The following is a 14,824-nucleotide window of genomic DNA, read 5'->3' on the forward strand; positions in this document are numbered from 1 at the left end:
CTGGGGGTGGGTGTGGAGACCCTTTGACTCTCCACCTGGCTGGGGTCTTGCTTTCTGGCTGCTTCCTCTAACATCCTTCCATCACAATTTTCACAGCAACCACATCAATATATCACCTTCTAAAACTGCTGCAAAGAATGCACCCGAGAGAGCTATTACTGCTGCCAGCCCCCTGCGTTGCTCTTGTCCAAGGACTCTGGGAAAAGGCAGGGGGGGCGGGGTGGAGTTGGCAGCAGGCTGGGGTAAAGCAGGGCCCAGGGTTCCCTGGGGTGGGTTGGTGGAGATCCTCAGCCTTGAGGTCAGTGCAGAAACAGCCACAACTCCTCACTCACAGGGACGCCCATTGTAAAGCCGCATTTTACTAGCAACGAGGCAGCAAGAGTGCCAGGGGACAGGGTTAAAACCCTATTGCAACCCCATGCCCCATGCTCTGCCTTTTATTAAAAGCAAGAGGTCTGAAGAGCCTCTTGGCCTCTTTCACTCATTTTGCCCCAGGAGTAAGCCCAGGCTTGGCACACTTGGCACAAACACATCATCCAGTCTTGGTCCAAATTCCGGAAGGCCTCTGCTCATAATGAATGGGTTTTGCTGAGAAAACCCAAAACCAAAAACCACAGGCCAGTAACAAGCCTGCTCTGCCCTGTAGGTATGAGGCCTGGGGGCTGGGCACGATGGGGTAAAGGCTGAGACAACCAAAACTGCTTGCCTGCTGTCTTTCCAAGCAACATTGCAGTGTCTTAGGCATACGTGGAGAAATTACCCAGAGACCCTGAGGGAACAACCTGCTTCTTGGGCAGAGGGGGGAGGGGCAGGGAGGGGGCAGGGGAGGTGTCTTTATTCTACTCTCTCCCATTTTCCTTGCCCCCATCCCCAGATCTCAGCCCACCCAGGCTATGAACAGTGGGAAAGTCCAGGCTCCCAACATCTTATCTTCTATTGCGACCTCTCCTCACCAGAGCCTGGGCTGGGGAAAAGGAGTGGGGGGCAGGCCAATAGGACTGCCCTGAATAGAGAGACTGAAGAGGTGGCATCACCTGGTGTGTGGTGCCAGTTTGCGTAAGTGGCAGGGTGGGGGGTGCAATGGGACAGACATCACACGTCTTAACCTTCTTTCCCCAAACCAAGACTTCTGTAGTTAGAAAGGTGGAGAGGATGAGGAGCCCCACACTGGGTGGTCCTTGTCCTCACTTTGGTGTGAGTCCCAGGACATCTCTCCAGATTAAATGACGGGATTGTTACTAGCTGGGGGTCTTGTGTCTTAACTCAGGGAGGCATCTCAGAGAAGCAGGTCCCATGGGTCTGCTGCCGGCCTCAGGGAGCGAAATGCTGGCTGGAGAGCCGACACTCACCGCGGCCGTGGCCGGCGTGTGCAGGTGGATGATGCAGCGCACGTCGGGTCTGGCTGCGTAGATGGCCGAGTGCAGACAGAAGCCCGTGGTGTCCACCGGGAAGCAGCTGCTGCCCTTCTCCACCACCTCTCCCAGGATGTTCACCTTGATCTGGGCCAGGAGAGAAGAGAGACTTAACAGCCACAGGACAGGCAGAGGCCCCGCACTCCCCACCCCCCCCCCCCACACACACACACAGAGATAAGCCAGCACATGGCTACCCACTCGAGTTCATCCATCCACCACACCTGAGCAAAGCTGTGCTTGGTGGTAGGGGAGAGACCAGCTCCTGGTCCCAGTGACTGCCCAGGCTAACGGGGGACACGGGGGATATAATTCAGCATAAAAAACGCTACAGCAGTTTCAAACTTTACTGTGCGCCAGAATCACCCAGAGATCCTGTCAAAATGCAGATTCTGACTCCGCAGGCCCAGGATGGGGCTGAGCGCCTCCTTTAACAAGCGACCAAGTGACACTTGGGCTGCTGGTCCGCAGACCACACTTCGAGTAGCGTGCACAACTGCTGATGGCTCTGGCTGGCCTGGCACACAATTAGGCTGTGGTGTCCCCTGCTTAACCTAAACAATCTCACAAAACATCACCATCAGAGAAGGTCACTTTTGACTGTGACACAGCAAGACAAAAGACTGCTCCTTATTCATGTCTAAGCACAGACGAAAACAACACTGCAGAAGCACAAAAATGACTGACACCTCCCTCCTGGAGACCCTGGAGCTTCTTTACCAATAGCAGCTTCAGCCTCCTTCATTCCTCCTATCACCCCTCGCCCCTTCCCTGCATCAGACAGTATACTAGCTAAGGCAACACCTCCTTCTCAGAACACTCCCCAAATCACCCAACACAAACCCAAATCCTGAAATGAGTCCCCTCCTAACACCCTCTTACTGAACACGCCCCCAGGTCCCCAGGGTGCAATCTCCCTGCAGCTGGTATAGCCTAACTCAGTGGTCGGCAAACCGCGGCTCGCAAGCTACATGTGGCTCTTTGGCCCCTTGAGTGAGGCTCTTCCACAAAATACCACGGCCTGGGCGAGTCTATTTTGAAGAAGTGGCGTTAGAAGAAGTTTAAGTTTAAAAAAATTTGGCTCTCAAAAGAAATTTCAATCTTGGTACTGTTGATATTTGGCTCTGCTGACTAATGAGTTTGCCGACCACTGGCCTAACTCATCGACAACAGGTGTGCCTGGCATTATTAACAAGCTAGAGTTTAGTTTCTAAAAATCATGACAGCGTTGGCCCTTGAAATTGTACCACCATGACATTCCGAATGCAGCACACTGGGCAGTTCCACAAACTTCCCACCTTCCCCATTCCAGAAGACCCCGCAGACAAGGTGGTACCAAAGGAAGGGACAGACTCGTGTGGGGAAGGGACAGGCTATTGACATCATTTGTTTAAGCAGAACCATCAGGAGGATGTTCAACAATCCCCTCTTACAAAATTCGATTTAAGTGAGTTCTACAGAATGAACGTGACTTCAGAGCGGCTGGCCGCTGGAAGTGGCAGCCACACTCCCATCTCAGGTACCTCCCTTCAGCCAGCTCCCCCATTTCCTCAGAGGTGTGGCCTGCTCAGAGTTCCCTCTGATCTCAATCCTTATATCCGCCTTGGATGTGTGATCTGTTGTCACTTTAAGAATCTCTATAGCCTTTCCTTGGCCAGGTGGCTCAGTTGATTGGAGCGTCATCCCATACCCCAAAAGGTTGTGGGTTCGATTCCCGGTCAGGGCACATACCTAGGTTGTGGCTTTGATCCCTGATTGGGGCATGTATGAGAGACAACTGATTAATGTTTTTTTCTCTCTAACCTCAATAAAACCATATCCTCAGGTAAGGATTTGAAAGAAAAGAATCTCAGCCTACTACAATAGCCACTATCCCATATAGTGCCTTTGTCCAAATGAGAACAGCTGACCAGGGGCACAGGTCTTGGTGTGTGGATGGCTTCCATTGAACAAATTTGAAACACAAGCCCAGTGGAGCACAGGCTGGTTTTCACCCTTCCCCTCTCTCACCAGCCACGCTCTCTTGTGCAGTGCATGAGCTGTACAACCATACACAACAGCACTAAGTCTACACACTCACCCTGAACATCTCATGCCCATGACTCTCAAACCTGTGTCTCTAGGCCATAGTTCTTCTGAGCTGGGATAACCAAATGCCAACTGACTTCTTTCCTGAACATGCCACCAGCTCAAACTCAGTCCCACACCCCCAATCCAGCTGTTTGCCAGGCCCACTAAGGCTGCTGGACCAAAATTTCCTCCCTGGCTGATTGTCACAGCCCTCACTGGGGGTTGTCATGATGTCCGTTTGCCTCCACACAGTTGTCAGAGGGCAATTTATACAATGGAAACCTGATTGCATCACTCGCCTGCTGACAATGCTTGAGAGGTCCTGCATGTCCAGCAGAATAAAGCTGAAGTGCCATAAGAGGCCTGCAGTGCCATTTATCATCGGGTCCCTATCACCTTCCCTGCCTTACCTCCAGACATTAACGATGGGAGCCAGACTCAGCCACTCACCTGTCCTCCAAGTGCACTGGGATGTGGTGTGCATTTGGGCTTGGTGCATGATGCCCTCCTGCTGAGGACATGGTCCCCTCTGCCCAGCCCTCCCCTGCTGCCCTGGTCTGAATCTGCTTATCCATGGTGAGCTCCTGAGGACTCCTTCATCATCATTTCAACCCAGAAGTTCCTCCTTTGCCACCTCTACCTCCTACAGCACCCAGTGAGCCCGGTGCCTCTTCCCTAGGTTCCCCAAGCTTCCTTCGTCTCAGGGCGCTTTTCAGTTGGAGTTTAGTCACTGATTGCCTGCCCTCATCCCCTGACTCAATCGTGAATGCCTTAAAGACAGATCCCATGCTGTCCTTGTATTCACGGTCCCTGTCTGACCCTTCCATGGCCTCCTTGGGTGGCCCTGCGCAAGTCACTTACCCTCACTGGGCACCAGGGCTCTCTCCTGCCTGTAAGGTGACCTTGGAAGTCCTCGAGGTCCAGCCCTGCCCAGAAATTCTGTGACTTTGTTTGTGCTCTTTAAACTGAGACCTGGACTCAACATCTGAGTGTCTCAAGCCTGGCAGCATCTGAGTAGCATGCTCCTCCCCCAGGTGCAACAGCTGGTACATCAGCGGTCGCTCACGTATCTAAGAAACTTGGGACCTTTTTCTGCTTCTAAGACAGTCCTTTCTACTGCTTTCCCTCTCACACCCAGAAATCTTTCTTGCTTAAAACCAGCTTCTGGAAGTTTCTCCCTACCACACGTAAAGAAGCAGAACTGAAAGAGGTCCAGAAGCTGTCTCTAATGGCACCAGCACTAGCCAGGTCTTGCATTGCTTTGGGACAAAGCATTGGCTGCCATTCTAATGTATCTCCCATGCAGAAAGGCCTTCCCACTCCCTGCCTTTGTGGTATAACCCCAGGCTCAGAGGACAAGGCCGATCTCTTCCTCCTACTGCACTTGCTGCCTGCACCTCACATTTGGTCTCGTGGTGGCATCATGCTCTGGGCACTCCATTTGTTTTGGTGCCCATGTGTCTTCTTGTCCCACCAGATTGTAAGCTCAACAAGGGACAGGACAGCAGTGGATAATTTGGAGATGACCTATCACTGTAGGAGCGGTCATTTCAATGGGAATGAGCAGTGAGACGCTGGACTGTACTCACCAGGCTGGATGCTGTGACTTCACTGCAGGAAACTCCCTTAGGGCTAATGAGGAAGTGGTCCTGCTCCTTGCTGACTCTCATCTGGAGGAAAGACACGTGTTCTCAGCGGCAAGAAGGGAGCGGGTCATTTCCAATGGCATTCTGCTTGGATCCTCTCTTTCCCTGAATCTGCTATACCCAAATCTTCCTCTCAAGAATCTTTATCTCCCCACCCCCCACCTCGAGTCATGAGAGAACTTGGTTTTTATTTGGAACTAAAGAAATGGAGCTACAAGAAGAATCTCTTGATGGTCAAGGGTAGCCCTAGAAATAGGATCCCGGAGTTCCCAGCTCCTCATCCAGAGACATGTCCATTGGCCAGGTTATTTCCGGTGACCACAGTGGTTAGAACCCTTGGAAGGGCTCAGCATTTTGGCCAAAGGCCACCAGCAATGCCATGTCCATGCCAACAGTCAGGAGTTCTCCCTTTGGATTTTGTGGGGGCCACACACAGTGCCCCACCCCACTCTAAGACGCTCTCCTCACCGTGACATAGGTGTCGCTCAGCTGGGCCCAGCCATAGAGGTCCAGAAGTCGGTAGACACTGCTGATCTTGCACCGCATGAGCCGCTCCCCCTTGGCCAGGTTCAAGGAGTCGGCTGTGTGGAGGTCATTGATGGGCGTCATCATGGAGAAGTCTGCACGGGGAGAGGGTGGGGACACGGTAGCTCTCAGGGTCAGGGGTGCCCATCTGCCCCTCCTTCCTAGCCTTAGTCCTTTCCAAATTCTCACTGGCACCCCAACTGCACAAGATACTTCAACAGGCAGGGAATTCAGCATTCTTTCACCTTTACCCAGGTGAGAAAATCCGAAAGTCCTCTGCTTACTTGGGTAAGAATGGTATTGCTTAAGGTCACAGAATGAAGGGTTCTCAGAAAGCCAAGCTTACCATAAATCCTAAAGATGGGCATTAAATAAAAGCAAGAATAAGTCTTCAGATCCAGAGTTCTTTGGATCCTTCTCTTACAAATAACGATGGAATCCCACTGATGCTCAGGAGGCCAGAATGGGTTTTAACACACCCTATCGCATCCTCCACATCCTGTATCAGAGGCTCCCCTCAACACCCGTCTGTTAAGATTATTCTACCTACAGTCTTGAGGGCAGGAGAAGAGAATAGAGGGCTCCACAGGAGTCCCCATCCTCTGCTTCCAGGGTCTTAATAAAAAGAATGCTTATTCTGACTAAGCATTTATTCACAAAAGTTAGGGTGGCTGCACACCAGGTTATGACTCAGATCTAGTGGAGCCATTTATTCAAATTACTTAAGAAAACATAGAAAAAGATGCAAAACCCACCAAACCTCCTGAAAGCTAAAACTAAAAGGCATACTATTGCATTAAAAAAGAAAGAAAGGAAGGAAGAAAGAAAGAAAAGAACTTCTAAGGCAAATGGAGTGGGACAAAGAACAACCTCTCTAAGCTTGAACTCGTGACTGCGATTTCCCTTCTCTGCATTCCCTGACTCAGACACCTGGATGCACCACTAATCAAATTTCCTGTCTTCCAACTGTCTTCCTGACAGACAACAAGAATGCTGGTCAGCCCGGATTCTCTTTCAAATGGAAGAGTATAAGGACAGAGACATGAAAATGATGAGAGAAAATATGATGGATATGGTAGACAAATACCAGAGAGATAGCATATAGATAATCAGTACTAATCTTATAGAAAAAACTTCTGGACTGGAAAACAGCATATGTATATACATTATAAAGATTTACTGTATTTGGGAAGGGGGTGGAGTCAATAAAAAGAAGCATAGCCCTGGCCAGTTTTGTTCAGTGGTTAGAGCATTGGCCCATGGACCAAAGGATCTTGGGTTCCATTCCCAGTCCAGGGCACATACCTCAGTTGCAGGCTCCCCAGCCCCAGTAGGGGTATGTGTGGGAGGCAACCAATCAATGTGTTTCTCTCACATTGATGTTTCTCTCTCTTTCTCCCCCTCCTCCCTTCCTTCCACTCCCTCCAGAAATCAATGGAAAAAAATATCCTCCAGTGAGGACTAAGAAAAAGAAGAAGAAGAAGAAGCAGCCTACAATTATATGCTTCCTGACAACATTTCTGGAATACCAAGATAAGGGGAAAATCCACATACATCTAGAAAAAAAATTTCTGGTTGCCTACAAAAGAACAAAAAATAGATTGTTTCAGATTTCTCTACTATAGCAATAGATGCCAGGAGACAATGCTATAGGAGTTTTACAAAAAACAAACACTAAAATAAAGTAACATAAAACTGGTTAAAATAAAAGAATCATTAGAAGTATGTCAGGCCAATATAAACAAGAATTAAAGAGAGGTCATATTATTATCAAAGTAGAAGTCAAGGGAAAACAATATTCTTTTGGACAGAGGGCTATTTTGTAGGTCATTTTACATAGAATAAAGGTTTAATCCAAAATGAGGCTATAGCTATAAAGAACACTTGTGCCTTCAATAACATTTCATCAAGATGTCCAAAGCAAAAGCTATCAGAAAAACAAATAGCAATGAACAAAATTCAAATACAGTGGAAGGCAACACAACTCTCATTTATTACAAAACCAAAATAATAAATGAAGATATAGACTAAATACTATGCCCTAGAGATAGAGTCTATATTCATATATCATTTTTAAAAAATATTTTTATTGAATTTTTACAGAAAGGAAGGGAGAAGGTAGAGAGTTAGAAACATTGATGAGAGAGAAACATTGATCAGCTGCCTCCTGCACACCCCCTACTGGGGATCAAGCCTGCAACCAAGGTACATGCCTTCGACCAGAATCGAACCCGGGACCTTTCAGTCCACAGCCCAATGCTCTATTCACTGAGCCAAACCGGTCGGGGCCCACATATCATTTTTTTAATGATATTATTAGGCCACAAAGAAAATCTCAATAAATCCCCAACACAGACATTAAATAGGCCACATTTTCTAAACATAATGCAATAAAACTAGACATTATCAACAAATCTTTAAAAGAATGCAAATTCAACCATCTGAAAATGAGAAAATACATTCCCAGAGAGCTCTTTGAATAAAAATAAAATTATAATAGTAATCTCCTACCTAGAAATTAGCAATAAAGGAAATACAATGTGCCAAAATTCATGGGATAAGACCAAACTTATACTCAGAGAAAAAGAATTCATAGCCTTAAATATATTTATTATTGGATTAAATATGAAAATAAATCATCCATTTTATTCTTCTCTAGAAAAAATATAATCAACAAAATAAACTAAAATAAAATTATGGAAAAGAATTACTGAATATAAAAACAAAAGCAATAAACTGGGAACAAGAAAATCAGTAGAACCAATATGAAATCCAAGAATTGGCTTATGTGAGAAGATCTATGAATAAACCAATATCTGGATTGGCCAATAAAGAGAAAGTGTTAATACACAGCACCAGGAATGAGAATGGGAGTCATCTCATTCACAGCAGAAAGTTTAAATGATAAAAATAATGTTGTAAATCACGCTAATAATTTTGAAAAGCTCCACAAAATGGATTATTTTATACAGAATATAGGACCAAAATTTACTCAAGAACTAAGCAAATAGAATTTTTTAAAAACCACAGATGAAACAGAAATAAAAAGTTTATAAAAATATTTCAGATTAGATGGCTTTCCAAGAGAATAATAACTATTCAAAAAATGAGACTTCCTATCTCCATTAGGTCAAAGAAAATAAAGATTGCCCAAAAAGTGAACTGCTGACTAATCTCATGTATGAATATGGATGCAAAAATCCTTGATAAAAGTCCAACGAATCAAATCCAGAAGAGTCTTTTTAAAAGAATATATCAAGACCAGGTATGATTTATTTTAGGAATGAAAAAGTAGTTCAATATACAGAAATCTATTAATATAATTCATCTCATCAATAGTTCAAGGAAAGGAAAATCAATAAATGCTCACAATGTATAAAATTCTACATCCATTGCTGAGAAAAACCCGATCAAACCAGAATAAAAATATATTTCCTGAACATAATAAAGAACAACCATCTCAAGCTCTTGTGGTAAAAGAATTTCCATGAAAGTCTGAAACAAGACCAGAATGATTACTCTCTAACCTATTACTGAACATCTTCTGAGAGCTCTAACAGATGCAATGAAAAAACTGGAAATATAAACCAAAGAGTAGATGTTGGAATGAAGGATGCAAAATGACCATTACTTGCAAATTATGTGATTTTTCTATATACAAAACCCAAAAATTGAATGAGATGATACTAAAATTTAAGAATTTGATAAGGGGCTAGTTTAAAATATATATATATCCAATGATTCCCCTGGATACAGCAAAAAACAGAAAGAAAATTAAATGGAGGATCTTTTGAAATAACAAAGTTACATAAAATTGTCAGGATAAACTTAACAAAAAATTAATAGCAACTATATGAAAATAATTCCTAAATGTTTTTGATGCACATTAAAGAAAAAGTAAATAGATAGAAGGCATATATCATCTATGAAAAAATTTAAAATTCATTCATGCAAATATTTTTATGGGTTTTTAAAATTGATTTTAGAGAGAGAGGAAAGGAGAGAGAGAGAGATAGAAACATTGATGAGAGAGAAACATTGATTGGCTGCCTCCTACATGCTCCCTAGTAGGGATAGAGCCCGAAACCTGGGCATGTGCCCTGACTGGGAATCAAACCGGTGACCTCTTGATGCATAGGTCAATGCTTAACCAGTGAGCAACACTGGCTGAGCCATGCAAATATTTTTTAAGCACTTACTATGTTCAGAAATGTACCTAAGTCCAGGACATTATGTTCTAGGACATATCAAGGAATAAGACATACAAATACTAGTACTTTTCCCCCTGTGGAGCTTACATTCTAATATAAAATTATAAATTTAAAATTTCTCCACCAATTTAATCTATCCATTTAAAGTAATTCAATCAACATCCCAAGAGAAAATTTTGAGGTGAAGGGGAGACTTGACAAATACTTCTAAAGTTATATTAAAGAATCAACTGATACAAATAGTTGAAAAAAATTGGCAAATGAGTAATTAAGGGTATTTTACTAAATGATAAACCATAGGAAGGTGTTCTAAGAATGCAATCAAAAGCGGAAAACTAATGAAAATAACAATGGATTCAACTATGTGGAAATTAAAGTGCTCAACAAGACAAAAACATCTTAAACAAAATTAAAAGGCAAGCAAGACACTGGAAAAAATCTGCAATGTGTTTGACAGATAATAGAGAAACAGTTTTACTTTATAAAGATTTGAAAATCTGTAAGAAAAGAATACATGAGTAGTAAAATTGGCAAAGGATGTGACAATTAATTTACTACAAAAGGAAAATCATGTTCAATAAGTGTATGAAAATACATCCAATTTCGTTAGTAATTGCACATTAAAACACAAATAAAGGATTTTTCATCATCTGTCAAATCATGAGGATGAAACAAATGTAATACATATTGTGGATCAGTGGAGTAAATGGGCACTCTAGTGCATGGCTTCGGGGAATGTAAATTGGTTCCATCTTTCTCCAGGGTAATTTGGCATTATGCATTAAAGTCTATAAAACATGCATATACTTCAATCTAGCAATTCAACTCCTAGTGCTTTATCTTAAGAAAAGAATCATAGATGTAATCAGATTTATTTACAAGGTTGTATATTGCATTGTTGCTCATAATAGCAAAAAGTTGGAAACAACCTAAACATTCAAAAAATGGGAAACTGACTAAACTATGTCATATTTAGCCACACCATAAAATAGCATTCATCTACTCAAAATTATATTATAGAACCATAATTTATTATGTGAAAATTAGTCAAGGCATGTTAAGGCTATTAAATGTGTATGGTTAATGTGATTCCATTTTTGTTTGCATATTCTATATATGTTAAGAGAAAAGGCTGAAGAATATATATATATATAATAGTAGTTTCCTGGTTGTAAAAACACAGGACAGCAATTCCTCTTTCTTAAATATTTTCCTAATTTTCCACCATAATCCTGTATTCATCTTGTTGAGGGGAAGTATTTTTTGATGTTTGTTTCTTAGAGGTTATAGGCAGAGTTTCAGAGCCCAGGAAGATGGATTCATGCCCAGCCCTGGCTGCTGCTGGCCTTGATCTATCTAGTCAGGTTGGCCTTTCCCTTAGGGCCTGGAGGCACTGTGTTCAATGGCCTCCTCCCATCCCCCTACTCCATCTCCAAGGGAGTGGCTCCATGGGATTAGGGAAGAGCAGCCTGAGTCAGGGGATGCTGCTAGCATAGAAAGATTTTTCTTTGGTTCTGTACGCAGAGCTGAAGTTCTCAGGGAGCAGAATCCTCTCTCTCTCCACTCTCCACTCCTGGGCCTTCAAGCAGAGGCCATGTAAGGCACCCTGAATTGCAAAGCTCTTCCCTTCATGCTAATCCACTGATGAGGTGTGTGTGTGTGGGGGGGGGGGGGGGAGGCCCCTATATAGACTGCCCTGCCTCTCAGAGAAGAGACATCGTATTATCACATCCCCTCCACGCAGAAGAACTAGAACCAGGTTCTTCCTTGAGTCACTACAACCACCCCCCCCCTCCTATTTCTGGGTATCAGGGATAATTCTCTTGTGGGTCTTTAAATCGCAGCAGCATCAGAAGCAGAGCCAGGTACCTCTCTGGGGGCTGCTCAGCTCCCCCAGGTCTACTAATACAACTGCAGCACTCACCCCGTAGCCTGGCAACCAAGCTGCTTCTTGCTGCTCCTTTCTATCTTCCCCATCCCACTTCCCCAACCCGCTGCTCCTGGCAGCTCCCCTGCTCCCCACATACTCATGGAAGATGTTGGGAAGACTGCGTGGGAGGTGCTGGCCATGAAGTCCGCGATCTGCCGCAGGGCCCAGATGTTGGAGGAATTGTTCCCCTTCTTCATCTGCTCCTGGATGAGGCCTTCCAGCTCCTCCCTGAAAGACTAAAAGCAGGCCCAGAGGCGCTGGTCCCCCAGTGCATCTCAGGCAGGAGACCAAGGGACCTTCTTCCAAGTGCCCACCCCACCCAGGTCAGCAAGGCCAGGGCCACACTTGGGATTCCTGGGCCCCAGAAGACATTGGGCAATTTCACTGGGATTTAGGATCCTCCCAAACTGCTCTTGGGGGAGCAACAAGGAGATGCTGAGAATGAATCCTGCTCACTTTGACCTGTGGGCCGTACTCCGGATTCCAGGTAACTTCCTGTGTCTAAGCGATAGTCAAGGTTGGCAGGACTTCAATTTAGTAACTGAGACACTTTAAAAAGCAGAACCGAATGAAAAAGCATGCCCATCTTCCATTAGCGGTGCCTATGGATTTTTTGAGCCTCTCGGTTTCAGAAGGATTTGATGACTTCTGAGTTCCCCACTTCCGGTTTCCCCGCTACAGTACTCTAAGCCTGGCTTTTCAGAACCCTCAGGCTATGAACAAAGCATGTCTGTCCACCAGGTGGCAGCAGGGAACACGCGTGTTGGTGAATCTATAAAAGGAGAGAAGCAGCCGGAGCTCCTCCCATCCCCATCTCCTGCCTGAGAATAGAGTCCCATCCTGTCAGGCTGGAAACCTGCCCCTTCTCCTCCCACACCCGCCACCCCTCCTAGTCACACTCTGGGGTTTTTCCACCAGGTTCTCCCTTGAGTCACTCCAACCCCCCCTCCTATGCTTTTAGCACCTGCCATATTCCTTCAGGCTCCCCAACACAGGGTCACCTGTCACCAAGACCGCAGGCCCATCCCTCGGTGCTCCTCTGTGAGGCCTGAGCACTCACGGTGTGCTCTCAGCTAGGGTCACACGTGGCCCATGTAATGCCCTGGCTCCCCAAAGCAGTGGGGGCTGAGGCAGAGCCCATCCTGGCAAGCACCTGGAGATACCAGCTCCATCCCTGAGCTTCCCAGCCCTTGGGATCATGCACTGCTTTCTGAGGACCCCTCAGCTCGACCGCCCTCAGACTCCCATGCTCTTCCTCCCCCGGGTCCAAGAGCGTGTGCCCCCCGCCCCCTCAACCGTCCACTTCAGTGGTCCACTGGGCCCACATTATGTCCTTGCCTCAAGGATGAGCTGAGTCCATGCCAGGCAGACACCAACTGACCTCCTCTGGAGCTTTGCTGGGATGATCCTGACTTGCTCTCCCTTCCGGGTCCCCTGTCGCATAATCCCCTGAATTCTCGATTCCCCCCACCTCCTGGTCCCTCCCCCGGCTCTCTTCACCCCTGCCCCAGGCATGTCAGCCTTATTGCCCCAACAGTGAGTCCTTTCTGGTGTTCAGGAAGGGGAGTCCCAAGTCTTCCACGCGGCGCCCTCTGCTGGCCTCCAGTTTATGCACATTTGTTCATTGTTAACAGCTTTTGGTGAGGAAGGAAGGCTGGAAACGGAGGCTCAGAAGGGGCGCTGCAAACTGAGGTGGGGCTCTTGTCTCTCAGGCTCACCGAACCAAACCACCTACCCATAAACCAGGTTGTGCCATCCACCAGTGACCAGAGAGAATCAAACACCCTCGTCTAGCTCAGCTTGAACTTGCTAGGACCCTGAGCGAGTGAAAGAGGAATTCTCTTTCAGGTTCACCCAGTCCCGTGGTCGGCAAACTGCGGCTCGCGAGCCACATGTGGCTCTTTGGCCTCTTGAGTGTGGCTCTTCCACAAAGTACCACGGCCTGGGCAAGTCTATTTTGAAGAAGTGGCGTTATAAAAAGTTTAAGTTTAAAAAATTTGGCTCTTGCCGAAACCGGTTTGGCTCAGTGGGTAGAGCGTTGGCCTGGGGACTGAAGGGTCCCAGGTTCGATTCCTGTCAAGGGCATGTACCTTGGTTGAGGGCACATCCCCGGTAGGGGGTGTGCAGGAGGCAGCTGGTCGATGTTTCCGGCTCTCTATCCCTCTCCCTTCCTCTCTGTAAAAATTCAATAAAATACATTTAAAAAATATATAAAATAAATAAAAAATTTGGCTCTCAAAAGAAATTTCAATCGTTGTACTTTTGATATTTGGCTCTGTTGACTAATGAGTTTGCCGACCACTGACCCAGACGAAGCAGCACAAGCCCCTCGCACCTCCGCAGGGCGGCCTGGGTCAGACCCCACTCACCGGGCTCTGCAGGATCATGGTCACGCGCTTCTTCTGCTCCATCAGGTTGAAGTCCTGCCGCAGGCCGGCCCCGCGGTTGCGAAGGCGCAGGTACTCGGGGTCGTCCTCAGAGAAGCGGTCAAAGTAGTGCGGCCCCTGCGGGGGCGGCGGGGAGGCGGCCTCGGGGACGGGCTCCTCGCTCATTGTCCTGTGGGTTCACAATCCGCCCCTGGAACCCTGCGGAGAAGGGAAGAGGGGCGGACAGGTTGGAGCTCCCGGTCGGGGTACTCGTGTCCTAAAGCAGAATTCACAGTGGGATACAGCTATTCCCAGGAGGCTGTAGGCGGGGCCGCGGATTATAGGGCGGGGCACGCCGACAAGGGCCGGTCCTTAGGGGGCGCTCCTGCATCACTGGACTAAGTGAAAACAAGGCACCCGCCCAGGTGTCCACCACCCCTCCCTGACTAACCCGCCAGCCTTGCATGGCCACCCTCCGGTTGCAGTAGGCAGTCCCCCCAGTGCCGGCGAGGGTTTCTGTGATGCCCACCTCACACAGAGTAAAGCTATTTACAGGGAATTAGTACTTCATCTAAAATGTCAAGCCCCTAAGACGCCTCCTAAAAAATGTTGGCGGGAAATTCACTAAAGAAAACTGAAAAGAGAGGAGGAACATGGAAAGGTG

The 14,824-nt window shown here is 46.6% G+C and overlaps 1 protein-coding gene across 2 annotated transcripts in view; it reads right to left on the reverse strand.

The window, feature by feature from the left end:
• ADD2 (adducin 2) overlaps window positions 1-14,374 on the reverse strand; it is a 40,660-nt gene extending 26,286 nt beyond the window's left edge. For both annotated transcript variants that reach the window (XR_013814645.1, XM_079792206.1), the window contains exons 1-5: window positions 14,164-14,374; window positions 11,892-12,030; window positions 5,597-5,748; window positions 5,072-5,152; window positions 1,350-1,499 (exon numbers count right to left, since the gene is read on the reverse strand). Coding sequence is in view for 1 of the 2 variants with exons in the window: in XM_079792206.1 (XP_079648332.1) it covers window positions 1,350-1,499; window positions 5,072-5,152; window positions 5,597-5,748; window positions 11,892-12,030; window positions 14,164-14,346 (705 nt within the window). In the remaining variant the exon portion in view is untranslated. The remainder of the gene's footprint in view (window positions 1-1,349; window positions 1,500-5,071; window positions 5,153-5,596; window positions 5,749-11,891; window positions 12,031-14,163) is intronic.
• Between the last annotated feature and the right edge of the window lie 450 nt (window positions 14,375-14,824).

This window comes from Cnephaeus nilssonii (assembly GCF_951640355.1).
Source record: "Cnephaeus nilssonii genome assembly, chromosome: 15".
Lineage (NCBI taxonomy): Eukaryota > Metazoa > Chordata > Mammalia > Chiroptera > Vespertilionidae > Cnephaeus > Cnephaeus nilssonii.